At 38.6% G+C, this 20,110-nt stretch overlaps 2 protein-coding genes across 5 annotated transcripts in view; both read right to left on the reverse strand.

Annotated features, from left to right (window-relative positions):
* Nucleotides 1-9,300, reverse strand: part of gpr153 (G protein-coupled receptor 153) — a 52,018-nt gene extending 42,718 nt beyond the window's left edge. The window contains exon 1 of the mRNA XM_084721486.1: nucleotides 8,795-9,300. The gene's annotated coding sequence lies outside the window, so the exon portion shown is untranslated. The remainder of the gene's footprint in view (nucleotides 1-8,794) is intronic.
* An 8,582-nt stretch (nucleotides 9,301-17,882) lies between these two features.
* The window catches only part of acot7 (acyl-CoA thioesterase 7), a 76,369-nt gene continuing 74,141 nt past the window's right edge, over nucleotides 17,883-20,110 (reverse strand). For all 4 annotated transcript variants that reach the window (XM_084721491.1, XM_084721489.1, XM_084721488.1 and 1 more), the window contains one exon: nucleotides 17,883-18,384. In XM_084721491.1, the coding sequence (XP_084577617.1) occupies nucleotides 18,286-18,384 (99 nt within the window). In that variant the 3' untranslated portion in view covers nucleotides 17,883-18,285. The remainder of the gene's footprint in view (nucleotides 18,385-20,110) is intronic.

The raw sequence follows: 20,110 nt of genomic DNA on the forward strand, positions 1-20,110 counted from the left end.
AAGTATTGATAATGCAATACTTTTTTCAATACCACATATTTAAAACAATACAATACTAACATTTTATAGTATCCAAAGTACCAAAGCTAAAACAAATAAAAAATCTTAATGCTTATTCAAGACCTCAGACCTCCAAGTTTGGCTTGCAGCTGTTACTTGATTATTAGATTAGTTGTCAAATATTAAATGAATCATTAATTATTTTGATAATCACTTAATCCTTCTGAGTCATTTTTCAAGGGAAAAAAAAAGGAAATTCTCTGCTTTCAGCATATCAAAAAAGTGACTATCTTTGGTTTGTGGAGCAAATAAGACATCTGAGGACATCTTGGGCTTTGGAAAAGCATGATCAAACATCTAATTGATTTATTGAGAAAATGATCAAAAGATTAATCTATAATGAAAATAATCGTTAGCCTAGTTGCAGCCATACTTGCAGCCCTACCTCCGACAGCAAAACTCGACCATGTTCAGAGAGGTTTTTTGTACCAGAATTACCTATTTTGTGTGCCTAGAATTTTTTTTCACTTTATTGTGGTATCAAAAGAAGTATCAAGTATCATTTTTAATACTGGTATTATCCCAAAGCTTAAAATTCTAGTATTGTGACAACCCTACTACCAACTCCATTATCTCACTTAAAAAATTATTAGTCTACATATTTTACTACATATTTCCATTCAAAATACACATGAATCAAAGCCCCAAATGGGCCAATGCTTAATTAGGATGCATCAAGATTACTATTAGGTCTCAGTGTTGTCCTGTCGTGCTCTGTATTCAAAAGAGGAATCTCAGGAGAGTATTACAAACATTATAAAGCAACCATTAGGGACCAGCTCAACTTTTAGGGAAAATATGACCTTCCCATCACAGTCAAAATTCCTTCCACCAGAACGGTTTTCATTTACATGACAGCCAGATGGCTCATTGTGTCACCAATAACTGACATGTTCTTATCATCCTTTCATAAGATCAGCCATTTGTAAGCCGCTATCACATTAGGTGCTCTGCTCCACTGTACTGGAACCAGACTGGATGTCTTATTGTGTATGTTGCATAGCAACTGCATTGGTCTTGGAAGAAAACATTCAGGAAAAAAACATAAATTTTGGATCACACCCTAACTGCATGTTTCCCTAATTCATATCAAAATAAAACTGATAATTACATGATGATGTCATATTAAATGTCCCTACATTTCCAAACTAATGTGAATTAGTCTGGAACCTCTCAGTTCATTTTAAATTTCCAAGAAAACTTACCAACACATGCAGGCCAAAATCTGGACACAACTGGATAGATCTACAACCAGTCAGAACAACGAAACCTGTGGCATAGCAGTTCTTGGTTAGTTTCGAGGCAGAGCACATAATGGTGGCCTCCTGGTCTCAATCTTTCTCCTATTACAGCTAAAGGATACACTAACATATGTATCTGGAAACATCTAGGACATATAGTAAGAGAATCTTGATTCACATTTGATCAGCTCTGCCTAGTTTGACAGTTTGATCTGAGTTTTGGGAGCGTGAGGCGTTGCTCTGGATGCACCTGCACACTGGATACAATTGGATAGACCTACAACGAGTCAGAGCAGTGAAACATGTGACATTTAACTTTTCAAATATGAACCAGTGAGGCTTCTCTGCCAACTAACATATAGAAACCCACCCCATATTAAATAAACAGTGATTGGCCAGCCCGGATCCACGGCTGATAGAATCCTGTCTGAATGAAGGGTGGCAAGATGTTTGCCAGAGCAAATGAAAACATGAGCTCTGCACAGTCGTCTGGTACTGCTTTACAGTAATGATATCATCATTAGACGACCTTACTAAGCAGAGTGATTTTGACACAGCCTTGGTCAAACAAGATCAAAAACAGGAAACAATAAATTTCTCCTCTGCTGGGGTACAGTGCTGATTCTACATAAACTGCATTCAAATATAGCATGATGCACATACATTTAATTAACAGCATCAGCGTCATCATTTTGTTGGCTTGTGTATGTGAAAAATTAAATCAAATCACTACAGGAGTTTTTTTTTTTCCACAATTAAGAATGCTGAACAGCACTGTAGGAGGTTCATCTGCCAAATACAAGTCAAACCAGCCTCAATAAGAGAAGAATATTCTTCAGCTATATCTCCAACAGTTAGTCTGTTAATGGCCTGTCTGGTCTTTTCAAAAACATCCATCTGTTGCATGATGGGAAAAATACAAGCTGCTCAAATCCATTTTTTCACATCCACATCGTCATTTTGTTCCGGCCTGTTCGGAGTAACACACGGCCAAAGTTCACTTTGCAGTAGCTGGTATATTTACCAGACACAACATTGTGTGGTTGGTTTCGTTCTCACCCTAACAAGTCTGTGTGTGTGTGTGTGTGTGTGTGTGTGTGTGTGTGTGTGTGTGTGTGTGTGTGTGTGTGTGTGTGTGTGTGCCATCATGGCATGTTTTCATTTTTTCTTATGTCCACAGAATATGACGTGCAGGCCACAACATCTCTGCAGCAATACAATAATTAATTTAATGGTATTTTGATGAGAACCTTTCTTTTAGTAAACATTGCGCCTCCTGCGATTTGAAAAACACAGTAGGTCATATTGGGATTTTGTTATGTTCAATGTTCAATTGAGTGCTCAGCCCAAGGCCATTGCACCACCCCACTTTATATCCCTTGCACACATTCAATTTAAGTTGTGGATTACTGTATCCTATTTTCAATAATTTCCGTCCACTCTAACACATTAGGTGAAATTTTTCCTTGTCAGTCTGCGTGTGTCATTATGGCAAAATGTGGTCCTGGGGACACCTATGGTGGTGTAAACTACCACTGAAGTAGTTTAGAGTACATTAGCAGGTGTTTATCTGTAGGAGACTCTGTTTCTGGATAGATTTTGTCAAGACAATTCCATCAAAACTGTGCAATATGCAGCTATGAAATTTGTGTGTAGTTGAGATCACAATGAAGGCAAAGTTTGCAGATAGATGTGGTCCGACACATGAGTACTGAGTGCTCATGTAAGAGTACTGAAATGATTACTGAGCACTAACGGGTCAGAATGTCAACATGTTGACGGGTGTCATTGCTGGTGTGATCCCATTGCAAAATGGACTCTAGTTTCCACTACGAATGAAATATTATCCTGGAAGCGCAGTCTATTTGAGTAGGACAGCACTCTGAATCATTATGAGAGATGACAACTTACATTTCATATTCTGCATCATGATCTTACTGTGAGTACCTTGGTTGTTGTTATTGTAAAGTATCCACTTACAGACTATGACACCAGACAGCAAATATGCACAAGCACTCATACTCAAGGACTGAAACAACAACATGTTGTGAGCAATGCCCCTTCCGTTTAATCACAGCATTTCACTAATGCACAGCAGGGAGGCAGTGAGTTGGCAGCCTTCTCTCTAACCAGAGGACCTGATTCAAGTTCCTGTGTCAGCTCTGCTCCCCTTAAGTCTCTAAACAAAGCCAGTGAAACACTATCTGCTCCAGTCATCAGAAAATAATAAGCTCTAGAGGCGCTCATGTGACCTTGACCTCTGACCTTCCTGTTGAAAGAGGTAAGCTAAGACAATTTGTCTACTGAACCAGTATCCTCCTGCTGCATGTTCTACATCAAACCAGCAAATGACTGAATGCTTGGTGACCTCCATGATCAATATGCCAAAAGGGTCACTATTATTGAAACATAACACTTTTGAGTATGACAGGAATAGTAAAAGTACTCAGTGCAAAGAAATTGGTACATGTGAGTGCATATAGTATACCTAACAATATACAATTAAGTAGAATATTGCTATATTATTATTACTCAAGCATTAATGTTTAAACAACATTTTCTCTTGTAGTTGGTTTAAGTGAACCTAATTCTGAACTACTTTATAATGGGCTACAACTAATAACTGTTCATTGTGGATTAAGCTGCTGAGTGTTTTTTTAATATTCTGTGTTATAGTTTCAATTAATGAAAGCGTAGTGCTACCTTCAAAGGTCTTGTTTTGTCCGACCTACAGTCCAAACTGCAACATCATTCTGTTTACTTAAATTTAAGACAAGAAAAGCAGCAAAATGTCACATATGAAATGTTTAGCATGACACTTAGATGATTTATCAGTTATCAAAATACTCACTGGTTAAATTGTTGATAACTGATATATTTTGAGGTACTTTTATTTTATCTTTACATATTTTGTATGTAAAAGCTTTATTTGTAAAGTATCTAGTAACTATAGCTGTAAAATAATTGTAGTCTGAATTGTAGTGGAGTAAAAGGATAAGTGTCATGAAGTGACAAATACCTCAAAGTAGCCTAAATGCAGTATATACAGTATTTGGGGAAATGCACTTACTTACTTTCCATAACTGGTACCAGGTATGAAAATCTGTATTGGCATGTTGAGTATGGAAATGCAATCCGGGAAATCATGAACTATCGCCTGATGACGATTTAGCTTTTTATTAACTTTTTTCTAATTATATATATTATATAGATAATTATAGATTTCTGTTTAAGAGATTAGCCTCCAACTCCATTTTCGTGTCTAAAATTGCTAACTGAACTGTAAACAATGGCCGACGCATGGAAGAGGAAGTCTTGACCCAATTTTCCGTAATCTGTTATCAGAATATCTGCTGGCTTTAATGGAAACCCTGAAACACTGGCTGTTGTCCCCAGAGCCTAAATCACTGTCAGACAATAGCCATTGGGTTTCCAGAGTATCAATGCCTTTTTAAAATATCAGCCTATTATTCAAGTGATGAAAGCATCAATTAGTCATTAATGAATTATGATTGATTAGGAGGTTATATCAGAGCATCTTATGAACAGAAGTGTTATAAGACTGATTCAAGCACAAACACATTGGTGCAGCATTAGATTAAGTATCACTTATTAAGTACCTATCAGTAAATATAAATAGTATTATCCTCTGAGGTGCACTAACCATGGAAGGAGCCATAACCATAAACAGGAAATCAAAACCGCCAGCTCTAATTGGCTTTTGCATTGCAGTAAAATGGAGTCTGTGCTGTTCCATCAAGATATTCTCAATGGGTATTTGCAGGGTAAAATTCCAAGAGGAGGTAAAAACTACAATGTATTGCTGTTAATTAGAGAAACTTCTAAACAGGTTGCAATTTGCCGGTATACTGAAAGGCTAAGTAAGTTCAGTCGTATTTGACATAGAAAGTGTCTATTATTCTGTTGGGCCTGTAAGGATGCATTAACAAACTACTGCAGCCAAGCTTGACATAATAATCTTAAATACCGTGTGCAGTCATTACAAAATATCAAGCTCCCAGCACTGATATGTCATATCTGCTGTGATTTCTGTAATTCCCTTTTTGCACTTGATACACAAAGCTGCAGTAAATACCTCAGATTACCAGCCATGCCAGTGAAATCAGTGTTGATAGGACGCTGCAAATTTACTAATAAGGTACAAGGTATTAAAAGGTCACGAGCCAGAACTCAACATGCTGTTTGATCATCCTGAGGCACATTGTGAGCACTTTTCTTGGCTGAGCAACACGTCACATGAGTAAGTAGTTGAATTTTCCATCACAAATGTAACCCTAGAGGCTGTCTTCCTGTTTATGTTAAGATACCTCCAGCTATGACTGTGGCTGGATCACTGGGCACCATATGGCAGAGGGTTTAGAGTTGGTCTTGAGAACAGACATGCAATATTAAATGAATCAAGGTGGCAGAATAATACAAAATATTTATAATCGAATCCAAACAGATACCAAGGACTTAAAGCATCCAAATATGATTGCGATCTTTACTAATACTCTTCTCATTATCGTTAATGCCACATTACCATATGATAATATCTAAAGGAAGGCGGGCTCTGGTCGATGTGTTGTGTGTGTGAGCGAAAAATAGACTAGTGTGAAGACGGGCTAACGCGGTCACAAAATGACAGAGCCAAACGTGTGACAAACAAAATGTCACATATGCCCTGCGAAACACTGAGATCTGTTGTGAGGCTTTGTGGTGTAGCAGCAACTGTCACATGGAGGCTACAGCACTTTCTCTGAGCAGTGAATGTGATCATTGGCTTGCATGTCCACTGTCAGTGACTACATGCAATCTACTCTCTCGTCTTTTTAAACTGTGACTTCACTAATAGGAAACTTATTAAAATAGTATTTTAAAAGAAGGCAAAGATCAACTGTCTACTCATTCTGCTCATTCTGTGTCTTTTATCATTAACATGGTCTACAGTAAAAAAAATCTTTTTGTACTGGAACATATATAAAACACACAAAATATAAATAAACTCACATATTTTAAGTATTATTTATTTAAATAATAAATAAATACTTCAGTTTCTCTCAACCACTGACTGGTTGGAACTGAGTGGGTAAATAATTTGGACTAGTCTGACAGTTGTGAATACCCTAATCAGTGTCAGTTATAGCTGTTTATGACCACTGTTACTGTAACTGATACTGCATGGCAGGTGTCAATATGTGGCTGTGCTGAACACTTTGATTCTATACTTATTATATACGGGAGACTGGGGACAACTGTTACATTTTTTCCGCCATAACTGTGAGACTATTTGAAATGTACTAGTCACCAATATACTAGTTACTTACTACTAGTTACTTTTACACATATAAATATATTTATTATTTAATTATACAATTAATATATTTTCATATATAAGACTGTAATATATAAGACTGAGTAAACACAAAGAAGCCACAGGCAAAATGCATTGTTTCCTCTTAATAAATTCACAGTAAAGTCAGCTCAGTGTGCATGGTTTGTTTTGATATTTCACCTAAGATGTCCCTGCAACCAGTCAGCACCTGATTGCTAATACTGGCTTCACAGGGGGAGTTCTGTTTACTATAATATAAAATGGAATGCAAGAAATAAGTGTGTTACAATTGCTAACAGTAGTTTAGTTTAGTTTAGTTTAGTTTAGTTTAGTCAACGAAGGATAAAATACAATAAAAGAAGTATCAGCATATATGACATTGTCAGGAATAACATGATAAAGTCCAAGACTTATTTCCATAGTGGTCCCTGAGATTTGGGCAATTGTTACACTGATAAAAGATGTCATATTAACCCACTGTGCCTCAAATAAGAACACAGCTCAAAGTTCATTTTCTAACAGAAAGGTATGTCAGTATGGACAAGCAAGGTTTTTACATTGAGCAAATACAATTGTCCTTATCTTGCAGCCATGATAAATCTCGTATGCTAGCTAGCAACACCTATATTAGCATGGTTTGTCAAGCCTTTTTTCACCAGTAACCTAATGATAAAATTGATTAGAGTTTAAATTTGCAGCCATCTAAACTTAAGACTGCAGAAGAAAAATACTGCACATCCAAAAGGTAACTTAACTTAACTTAACTTAATACCTCAAGATTAGTTTTTTGTTGAAAAAGTTTGCTGAGGTGAAATGATCCTGCTCCACAAGCAGAGAGAGATTCCTACTGAGCATGTGCAGAGTAAGTGTCATCACTCTGGTTTGTTAATGACTGGCGAAAATGAACATGTTAAAACTCCTCCCTGTTACAATTGCCCCCGGTTTCCCCTAAGTATGGCCTGACAATACGCAAAACAGTTATTTTTCTATTATTCTGACAGATATTGCAGTTGTGATATTAGTCATGATGCGCATTTCATTATCACTGAAAAAAATAGAAAAATGGTGATGATGTCACTTTTGCTGGGGTCTGTATCAAACAACTGTCCCTTATGTCAGGAGAATATGATTTGGAGGCTGGTCCATCTCTGTACACCACAATGCTTCATTTATAATGGTATGGTGTGACACATATTGCACTTGGCCATATTGCAGTTTCAATAATATTCTGATTAAGTGTTCAGCCATACTAGTGTGAAAGGAGTAAATATCCTAATAACGTTATGGCTGGCTGTGTCCACTATTATTGTTAGTGCTACTGTAAGATGTGGCCATACTCACACTTTACTTCCAAACTTATAGCATAAGTATATACTCTTTCTTTTTTGCAGTTTCATTTTAAGGTTAAATATCTGCAAATTCTAATTTTCTAAATTTCTAAAAAAAAAATTTGATTATCTATTATATCTTGATGAAGCAGCTGTAAAGAAACACAAGTTGAATTGATAAAAACAAACAAAAGTAAATATGTAAAGCTTTGCTAAAATTGCAACACGTTGCAGAAATTGGCTACATAAGTTTGCATGTCCCTCTTATATGTGTGATAATAAGCTTTGTGACTGCAAGATACTCAATATTCTTATGTCACAAACTGCCTGTAATAAATTTGAGTGTACTATCTGGGTGATTTGTTCCAATTACTGGTGCGTTTTTCTTTCAGTCGCCAACAGAGTGTTAACTGAGTGTCTAATCTTGGTCATTTCTAGTAATCCCACACCTAGCAGCTCTGTGTAATTACCATTCTTAATCCCCTTGCACACAGATGTAATATAAAAGACGCTCCTCACTCTGATAAATTTGTGTTTAACAGAGCATTCAATCTGCCAATTAGGCCACTTCCGCATTTGCATTTGTCTTTCATGAATTCTGATTACAGTGATGCTCAAAATAGGTCAGATTTGCACGGCAGGTCCACAGGAATGTTACATTTTAATTCAAATGTGTACTTTTCCCTGTCATTATCAGCTGAGCTGCTCGTGCTGCAGGACACCACCTGTTTGTACGAAGCCTTGTTGTTGTTTTCACATCAAAACGAGCTAATAATCAGGAGTGAATGTGACATTATTACAGTCAGCCGCTGTATGAGTCTTTATCTTACCTTTCACGGCACGTTTTTAGGCTCCTAGCGGCTCCTCATTGTTCCGGGGAAATAATGAAAACACTCTCACATCAGTTCGGGTCCGTTATTGAAGTGGCTTCCCAGCGTTTTACATCCCCAAACTGAACAAAAGCTTCAGGAGTGTCGAGTTAAAGGAATGACCTGTGAAACGATGAAGGATGAGCCCTGAAACGGCACATCACCACAGCTGTACTCCTCCTGTGTCTTGTTGCCCTGTTTGACTCATTGACGGGAGGGGGAAAAAAAAAATTATAAATTATCGACGAGATAGGGTAAAAAGAAAAAAAAATGGCAGCGTCTTCACCACGAAGCGCAGAATAAGCGGTTAATTTGTTAGATAAAAGCTGAATTTCTTCTTCTTCCTATTCTCCGACACTGGCGAGGCGTGCGACGGTCGAGGCATGATTGCTGCGCGCTTCCAACAGCGCAGGCTCGTTCCCGCGGGTCAGACGCTCCGTGGCCGTGGGAGTGAACCGCAATAAGAAATAATTCATGGAAAAGAGGTCGGCATTTTGACAGAGCGAGAAATGCTCCTGCATGTTGCACGTTTAGTTTGAATTTTTTTTAAAAAAAAGAAAACAGGTCGTTTAATTCCTGCAACCTCTGAATGAACGTGACGACATATTTTTTTCATTAAGGTCTAATCTGAATGAGTTGATTATAAACTGACTTCATTATGCTTGATAAGAGAAGAAGAAATGGCTTAAACCGCAGCTCTAAATTGCTCTGAATTTTGTATGTCATGCCATTTTAATTATGGAATTTTTTTTAAAGCAGGGGAGAGCAGGGCTGAAAGTGTATGGGGGGCGGTTGCAACATGGATCTTTCCTCTTGTAACGTGGACGTGAGTAACATGCCCTGAAGTCCACTGGAGGCACAGCTATGAGTCCACAGCTCAAAATTAGCTCAATCCTGTCAGTTTTGCCAGAGTTACAGTAGAAAAACTGAATTTTCATTTGAAAGTAAATACAACATACCGTTTTCTATTTTTAAAGTAGAAATAAAAAATAAAAAAATAGGTGGAAATAGGGATGTTGCAACATTTTTTACATTTCTCTCAGTTACAGTACTTAGAGACTACTGGGATGAGACTAACCTAATCTTTATATGATAAAATTATATCTGTCAGTAAATTACTCATACCATTTAATGATGATTACATATGACATATATTTCAAATTATTTATTTGAATGGATAAAAGTCAGTTGTTGCAGCTGACCCCAAACCTGGAGACACTTGCAGAGACTCCCAGCAGCAGAATTTACATATTATGCTTTTAAAGTGCAAAAGAAAAAACAGTTTGTGTGTGTGTGTGTGTGTGTGTGTGTGTGTGTGTGTGTGTGTGTGTGTGTGTGTGTGTGCATGGACTGTCTTCATGAACATGCATGTGTCACATAAGGGTCAAATCACTGTCATGGTTTTATGAAATGGGTACCCCTTGGGTTCATGCTTTGTGGGCCCCAACACAACTGACTGACTTTGAGTTTGCAAAGTGTTCCACAAAAACAATACAGAAATTCTCATCATTTTTATGACCTGTTACAACTATCTCCACTGCAAGCAGCCATTAAATTTTGAATTTTAGCATGTGGCTTGAAGGTAGTGTTTATCGTAAAATGTTGCTTACAGAGAAATTCCACTTCCTGTGAGTTCTCAAAAAGGAAATGTGGGTGTACTGTGTAAATGATGTCACAGCCGCACTTTCTTTGGTAAAACTGATGGTGTCATAACTAACCCAGAGTTACAACACTCCCCGTTCTCCCCTATCAATCGCATTAATGCACATACTTTTCTTATGTTATTCATGCTCCTTTAAATGGGCCCTTTTTCATTGACATTATAGGACTTGTTATGTAAGACTCCTTCCCAAGATGATTCTGTAAGAGCGGCTTTCTTCCCTCAGGGCTTAGATTGTACCCAGTGAGAAAACTAATAAGCCCTACATGAGAGGAGATAGAGACACACAGAGGTCCCTGGTGCCTTGGTTTTTGCCGCTATTATAAGGATTATTTTCATTTATTTGGTGGACGGTCTGATGAGCAGCGCACGCTCTATCTGCTTTCCATTCATTAAAGCAGACACACACACGCAAATGCTGCACCTGGGAGCTGCCCAAGCAGTACACACACAGCCAGGCTGTTCAGCACTGAAGTGCCTTAAAAAGAAACGTTGCTCCAGATGCTGAGGCACAGCTGATCCAGTTCATAGGCTACTCACCTAAGGCTCACATAATGTGACTACAACAGGGACAATGCATTCAGTCTACATAAATGCTGTAGATTTGTCCTGTTTGCTTACACTAATTGGACATATTCAAGGGCAGGACTTTTTTTTAAGTTGGTCCAAAAACAAAATGAAAGTTTCATTGAGCTGGACTTGCTAAAAGATTCTTGTCTCCTTAGAGGAACACATGAACATCAGAGGATGAAGACTTGGTAGCGTGTTTCATATGTCACTGGAAAGTAAAAAGAAATCCTTCAACCTTTCAAAAATGATAAGGCCTTAAGGAATACAGTACCGCTTGTTACTAGTCAGGGACTTTAAAGCTTTAAATTACATGATTTTTAACAATATGGGTCCTCACATTTAGTTAAAGAATCAATATGTAATGATTGTGTGTGAAAAAATGAGTACTGGAGTCCAAATAGCGAGCTGGAGGCAAAGACTGTAAATTAAACAGGTTGAAATCCTATTTTATATACGATCTATGGTTGAAGTTCCTGCAGGAGCATCATAAACTGACAACAACAAGCCAGGATGCATCCTCCGCTGTACTTTGTTCAGTTGTTTATTACTGTCAGTTGTCTGTTGGTGTAAATTTAAGCCTATTATCCTGAAAACAAAAGCCCAGTGTTACAAAAACACACACTCTGGACTTTGAGTTAAGTAACTACATGTCTCACTGTCTGCCAGACTATTAAAATATTGCTTAATTTAACCATTATGAAAATCTACTTGTTCTAAAAGATTATTACTGATTTCTTACAACTCATGAACAGACACACATCTGGTGAACAAGCTGCATTATTTTGAACTCTAAGTGACATGAAATAGCCAAACAAAAGGTTATTCTGGCCCGAAATAGACATTTCAAAGGGGGACACCATGGCTGGAGCATTGTTGTCAGAGAAGCAAGTATTTCAGTGTAACATGTTGCCTTGATCTCTGATGACATATTAAGATAATAACTTGGATGAACTGGAGAATTTTTTTTTAAAGTCCAATTTGTCTGAGCACTCAAGTTGCTTGTCTTGTTGGACTTTATTGTGAAGCTGTGATGTCTAATGATGTCACTGCGTCCCCTTACCCCAGCAATTAAATTGGAAATGATGACCATGTAAACATGACTCAGGTTATAAAAAGTCAGAATTCTCTTTTGACAGCTAATTCCAGTTAGTTTGAAATAACAGAAACCATCTATAGGAACAATTTATTTGATATGTACTTTGATTTTTTTTGGCCCATTTCCTATCTGCTAACATGGAGGGAGCAGGGTTTGTGAGCTATGCTGCAGCCAGCCACTTGATCAAGATGTCTGGGCTTCACTTTTGGGGAGATGTCATGTTGTCAGCCTTTATATACATATGTCAGTGGTCATAATGGTGCATGATCCACATTATTGGTCCAACCGCTCATTGATTGTGCATGAAGTGGCTTTTTCTGAGGTAAAATCATGGCGATAGCTAATTTTCACCTCATAAAACTAAGTTGCACATTGTGCATCTGTAGAAAAAAATGATTAATTATAACTTAATTAACTTAATACTGCCTATAGCTTTCAGGTTTTATTTCACAAGGGTTCAGTTTGACACTTATACAGACTACCCTCATTTTTGTTAGGATTTCTTAAAAATTCAAAGCTGAGGAAAAGGCCCTTTTGATGCAACACAGCCTGTGAGGATGAAAACAAGATGAAAGAGTGGAAGGTGATTGTGTGTGCAACCAGTAGGAGTGTGCGGGAGAAAGAGAACAAAAGATGGAAAGGTTGAGTGAGTAGAAAGTTTCCCTTCATGGTGTCAGATTCACATTTTTCAGCAACTTTAAAGTGAATGACAGAATTTGATTCACAAATGTGTCCGAACCACCATTTCTGAGAACAGCAGTTATATTTGACTCTGCAGGAGCCAGCCCTAATCTACCATCATCTCAGAGACTCTTTTGGATGTTCATTATTAAGTCGTCAGGGTAAAGTGAGTCAGGACTAAATCGGTCAGAAGGTGCCTGAATTCGCAGTCCATTATCAGGATTATAATGGGCATCAACTGATTCTGGCTTCCAATACTTAATGAAAGGCTTGCAGCGAACAAATCAAATATATTTCTAGTAAAAGTTTATACTGGCAGGGGTGACTCAGTAGAGTGCAGATCTGCACCAGGCAACAGATGCTGAAGCACCTACTGCAAAGCCACCACAACTGCCAGATGCAACCTGTTGTGATTTACAAATTTTTTTTGAATTGAATAGTGTAAACTTTCTTATCTAGATGTATTCAAAGTTTTGGATAAAGTGTTTTTAGCATACTCTCAATATTCTTTAAGATGCATAGAATAATGTAATGGTATTGAAACTGAGCATCCTGGGTTTATCTAACTGGATATACGGGAAAAATAAGCGGGACAATAAATCCAAACTTGTTGATTTAAACATTGTTATTTGAGCCACAGCATAGACCAAAATGTGGCCTGTATAAGTTTTTCAGGATTTTTCAAAAAATGTGAATCACCACAATCATGTTAGACCCTTGAGAACACAGTTATAGACGGACACAAAAATATCAACAGAGACAGAATGCAGTGAGTCATGCTATGTAAACCATTCCCACTGGAGGAAAACTATCAGTGCCCCTATATGAAACCAAGGGGTGAAGCCTAATAAAGTGACTGTAGCTTACTAAAAATAGTTGATTTCAGCATGTCAAGGGATTATTTTAGCACCATGTGTCTACCAGAGTAAAAATCATATTGAAAAACTCAATACTGCCTGTGTATCTCAATGTCTTTCTCCTTATGTTGTTTTTCTGTGAGAAATGATCCCACCGAATGGCACAAAGTGAAATTCTTTGATATTGACAACTATTTGATTGAATCAACAAGTAAGATCATCACTGACTTTGACAAGTATCAAAATCAGAGCTTTCATGCTTCAACCTCAACAGTTTGTCTGAACAAATCCACAACTGTAATTTAAGCAAAATGTTACAGAGTGTCAGGATCCCGCAGTTTTTCCCTCAATTCAACAGCTTTTTAAATAAATACTTAAATAACTAAATACTTAGTTCTGGGTTCTTTACTCTGATGGTAGTACATCCCAACACTCAGCAGCTTTTGGACATTTTTCTGTTGGTTGTTTGACAAGAGGCATCTTCACACATTACAAAGTCAACAGAGAGCCATAAATTGTTTTCCCCTCCAATGTGGGCGGGGCTTAAATGCACTGTCTCTGTGTGAGATTAGCTGCAAACAACCTCCAGCTCCATTGGTCATCGCTCACACATGTACACACATTACCCATCACATGATCATAATAATAATTTTAGATAAAGCTTGTGCAACAAATTTGGCAGAGATTTGTGCTTGGTTATGACGGTGTACTGGTAAAGACAGGTGGTATTTGCAGCCTGCTTTGTTTTTGCACTTCAGACTTAAATAAGTCCATCATCAGAAGTGGACATGGCAGGAGAGTTTGTTAAAAGAATCAGACTGTCCATCTCTAGCCTCTCCCGTGTGATGCTAGGTGACCTGGAAGTAAAAAGCAACAGAAGGCATTCCCGCCCACTGGCTCCGCTGGCACCGGGCTGCCCCCACTCTCACCGTCAGCTCCACCATCACACACCACATCACACACACACACACAAACACACACAGACACACACACAGCAGCCCTTTAATACTTAACACTGTTTTGAATGTCGTGCTGATGCGCTCTCTTTTACAATCTACTTTTCCCATGTCCTCCTCACAGCGTTGCCACCTCTCTGTGTGGACCAGTTTGTGTGCCTTACAGTCAGAGGTAGCCTAATTTAGTAATACTCCCAGTGAGGTCCCCTGTGACTGAAAGCAAGGGAGGTTTCAGGCCAGACAAAGTACGGCCCCATCACCTACTCCTCTGCAAGGAAAGCCCTGCTGGCTGGCAGCCCAGATAACAGAGGATGGCTGAATGTAGGACTTTTATATCTGCTCTGTGAAGGTGTTCCAGGCAGCACAAACGAAATGTTTACAGAAGAAAGAGGAGACATTGAGTTGCTTAAATGTTTTCTGTGCGAGGATGATGTCTTCTGCCTCATACAAATATTGGCAGACTTATTTTCATGGGTGACCTTGAAAGTGAAACGTGCATATGGTTCAGGTTTCTGTGTCTTGTCTCATGTGTGGAAGTAAAGCCCTCGCTGTCAGAAAATGACTGACGATGGAGACTGGGAGAAAATGCAAAGCGGGTCACTTGGTAATAAAAGCCGAGGAGTTTTCTCAACACCGGCTTGCTTTATCGTTTATCCTTCCGTCAGAGTCCTTAATGGTTTTCCTCCTGCACCAGAGGATCATTCATCTTCTAAGTAGTCTTGTCAGTCTCTCTACACTGTGATACAGCAGTGAGGGCGGCTAGTCCCCTAATTTAGATGCGAAGACATGAGAGGAAATTCGAGATCAGCTTTTTGCCTTCATTTCACTATTCTCTGATGGGAAAAGACGGTTTGACATGCAGCCCCCTCTGGTGCCATTGCCGTAAGTGTATTGATATATTCATGGTAGGTACAGATTATTTACATGTGAGACTTGAATGATTATATTTAAAGGAGAAATATGTCATATATTTACTATATTAAATCATAAAATTAACATGATATGTCATCAGAGATTAAGGACATACACTAAACTGAAATACCAGCTTCTCTGTCAACAGCATGTTCTACTTTGAAATTTCCATTTCAGCCTGGAATAACTGCCTTTGTCAAAATATAGCGTTGAGCTTGTCTTGCGTTTATATAGGTTCAGTGTCACTGAAGCCTGAGCTTCGAATCTGAAAAGGGGGCAGGGGAAACAACTTGCATATAAAATAGAGATTCAACCTATTTAATATAGTGTATATGGCTCCAACTCGTTTGGACTGCAGTACTCATTTTTCAATGCTAGGCTCTTACTTACTGCTCCTTTAAAGTGGACAACGTTTTGTTGCTACCTCATAGAGAAACATCTATTTCTGATAATGCATCTCCTCCATTTCAAGTCTGTTCTGCCACATAAGTAACCATGGTTACCATATTGTATCTCTATGTATAAAAGCCAGCTGCTACCAGCTGAAATGGCCGTAGACTGTAATGAACATTGTTGTGAATGATGAGAAACTCTATTGTTTCTGGAAGTTTTCAGAACAGGCATCCCTGTGCTGATGTTGTACATTAGGTGGATGCTTTTCAGTGAACTATTTTTTTCCCAGTAGTCTTGTCTTTGCCATCTAAGATGGATCTTGTATCCCTGTATTGTGTTTTCCCTCCTCTCCCTTCCCGCGCTCTCCTTCTCCCACAAGATGCCTCGACTTCGCTGGGGTTAAAAATAGATTATACCCCCCCGGTGCAGCTTGAGCCTAACTTCGTTTTCATGAGGGAAATGAAAAGCACACATACTTGAGGGACTGACGGGAAAAACAATAACCTTCAAGATCCAATGACAAATCAGTTTCTGACAGTGTAAGAAAACAGTAGGAGGAGCAAAGGTCCAAACAGAAAAGGGATTCTGCTGATGTTTGGCTCTCTGTTCTTCATAGAAATCACTCACAGGGTTTTAATCTAATTTCACTTTGGTTTTGATCTCAAATCAGTCCTTGCCATCTGTTGCACAGGGTTGAAACCTACCTACTCCAACTACTCAATATCCAAATGAAAAAACAATCCTGCTAAATATTTGAACAGGAGTTTTTATGGCTGGTTAATAATCACAGCCATTTCATTTGGTCCCAGCATGGCCATATGGATATTGATTTCTCACTGGCTGCTGCTGACCTCGATTCATCTTTCTGATCTTTCTTTGCATACACGTGCACAAACTCAGGAGATTTGCAAACAGACAGATACCCATGCAGAAGAGCTGGGCAAGATATTGATATTATATCGATGCATGTTATGAGACTAGATATAATCTTAAAACAAGATTTTGGATCTTGTAAGTGTTGTCTTTCCCTGGATATAAAGGCTGCATTACAGAAAAGTTATATAATCGTATGAGCTTACCAGACTGTTCTAGCTGCTCTGTCATTTGCCTTTACACAATTAATCATTATATCCACATTACTGATGATTATTTATTAAAATCTCATTGTGTTAATTTTTTTCATTTTAGGAAAGCATTCATAGTCAGTGCTACAATAGTGTCGCAATATTGATAGAAATTTGGTCTGAAGTATTATTATTTGATTTTATCCATATTGCCCAGTCTTCCTGTCAGTGTTTTACAATTAAGTATCACATTTTTTGGATTAATATCACTGCTGCATTAATGTACATGTTGCATGTACTGTTCTGCAAGATCATCATATATGTTTGCATTATTTGAGAATTTATGGTATGTTATTCTGAAGAAAATGTATATATATTGTATATTGCAAAATAGCCTAAAAATATCTAGATATTATTTATAACCCATATCATCCTGCCCTACCATGCTTACTGGTTCCTATGAGTCCTCAAATCTCATCTGGAGACAAAGGGCATAAGACGGTGAAACAACCAGGGGAGGCAGAGGAGTAAATATGAGGAAGAAGAAAGTGACATTGCAAGTGAATGTACACGGATGAGGAGGACATGGCGGTAAGCGGGAAAGGGAGAGGGGAGCATGGTAACGCTGGAGTCAGTGTGTGACAAACAGGCAGAGGAGGAGGAGGAGGAGAAAGGGAGGGGGAAGGGCGGGTGTGGGAGAGATGCAAGTTGAGTCAAAGCCCCCGAGCCCCCCTGATTTCACTGTGAAAGACACAGTGCTGAAAAGATAGATAGCGTGTGCCCTCTCTGCCAAGGCATGCCCAAGACAATGACATCATCATCATCAAAACTAGCAAGGACACGAGGCGAGAGCCCCAGACTCGCGCTTGGATCTTTTATTCATTATTATTCACTCACTTATTCATCATTTTCCCTGTGCTCATCACTTTGCACTGACACTGATCATCAAGTCTTCATACTTAAAAATCTTCAGAAAATAAAATAGTACTCTTCCTTCTACAGTACCTACAGTCAGACTATCTTCATGAATCGTCTTCATACATCAATAAAAATATGTACTCTTACTTTTACATACATATACAGCTATATGTGGACACTTTGGTGCATAGCACAGGAAAAAAAATCACAGGTTTAGGTTTAACAGGAGGCTACAGTTACAGAATAGAATAGTGGGTTTTTGTTCCCCTCATACTGAATGTGTTTGTTGTGTTTGGTTGGTATACTGTTGTTGTTGCAGGCAGTAAACTGTGGTAAGCAGCGGCGTCACTGCTGGCGCTCCTTATCTGCCAGTCTCTTTGCTTTATTCTGGAGGTAACGTGCTTTGCCCTCCTCGAAACGTCTCTGCTCCTCCTCTCCGTCGATCTGAAGCGAAGAGAAAAAAAAAAGACAAAAGATTTGTTTTCAGACACATTCATCATTTACACGAATCATGCTCTGGAATGTTTCTCCTGCTGTTATCATATTAACTGTGGGCTTGAAGCTCTGATCTAATTTACCAGTCTGCACTATTGTAATTGCCATTTATCTTCTTGATAAATGGGGGAAACTCTGGCTCTGCAATATATGCATATGAAAAGTATACAGTAGAATGCATTGAAGTGAAGCTGAATGAAACCACATGAGGTGATTTGCAAGACATTAGCCGGACATCAACAACATGTGGATGTTTACTGGATTATTCCTATGATTTCTGGCGACTGCTGGACATTTGAAGGGATAGTTTGGATTATGTGAAGTGGAGTTGTAAGAGGTACTTATGATAGTCAGTTTATTACCAACAGTAGATATCACTTGGCATGCCCCCAATTTGGACAAGCAGACAGAAGTACCAGCACAGAAACTAAGCAATGAACTACTGTGGACAGGGTCAGCAGAAAAAGCTATTTTAGCCACCTAAAAGAGACCCACTTATAAAAATCAGAAACAGTTCAAGTGAATGCTACATTTACAATATTTTCACCGCTTTATTTTGCTGTCAGTCTTTGGACCAGTTGGTTTGGAGAGAGAGATATCTGGCTTATATGACAGCAGTTTCCAACTGCAAAAAGCTGTCTGACACTAAGGTAAAGCAGTGGAAATATTCTAAATATAGAGTACATCAATGCTGTTAATCAAATAACTTACTCACTCATAACTCAAACTGATTTGCAGATATCCATAAAAATAATGTAGATATTCACAGCCCCCAGCTGAATGAATCCTAATATTGCACCATTGTACTGTGCTGTAGCACCATTATGCAGTGTTATCATCTCAATCAGTTCTAGGACACCATATACAAACTGTATTGGTATCACACCAAGGAATTCTGAGAAGCCCTCTGAATTTGCAGCTGCTATGAATCACTTTTTCATTTCTGTTTTTATTCTGAGCAGCTCTTCCAGGCCTGTGAAAAACAAATCTTCTCTCTTTCTCCTTCCCTTAGCTCAGTTTGGCTGCTGAATCGTGGGAGGAAACTCTTGCTAGCCTACATGGATTAATTAGACTGCCTGGCAACCTCGTGACTTAAACAACAATACCACCAGCAGCGTCAGTGTCAACACTTACTTTTATTGTACCGCCCGGCCCCGCTCTCCCACTCCATCTGTATGCTGCTCTAAGGGAGCGGGGAGGGCGGGGGGGGGGGTCTGTATGTGAACACGTACACGTATGGTATATGTTTGTGTTTTTGTATATGAAGTAAAGCAGTAATGACAAGTTCTGATTGCTCTGTACACACACCAGGTGGTTGGCAGATTGCACTCTGGGTGCAAAGCTGACAGATGGAGCCTTAACTTTATGGAGTGAGCAGGGTGGTAACAGATATGACAAAACATGATGCCAGGGACAAGCCCAAGGGTCACGACTCAAACGTGATGGGAATATTAAAGTAGTGACAGTGAGCTTCAAACGCAGCACTGGTGGGAATATCATCTTTGTAGAGCAGGTTCTGGAGCATACAGCTGTAGTATTGGTGTGTTTGTTGTATGCTGGTTATATAACAGTCAACATACTGCTCAGTCAATTTTGCTTTTGCCATTCAACTGAAAGTAATGGATAATTCCAGTTCATTGACTTTCAAAAAAAGAGAGAAAGAGAGGGACCAAGT

The sequence above is a fragment of the Lutjanus erythropterus genome, chromosome 6, assembly GCF_056507025.1.
Source record: "Lutjanus erythropterus isolate fLutEry1 chromosome 6, fLutEry1.hap2, whole genome shotgun sequence".
In the NCBI taxonomy this organism is placed as follows: domain Eukaryota; kingdom Metazoa; phylum Chordata; class Actinopteri; order Lutjaniformes; family Lutjanidae; genus Lutjanus; species Lutjanus erythropterus.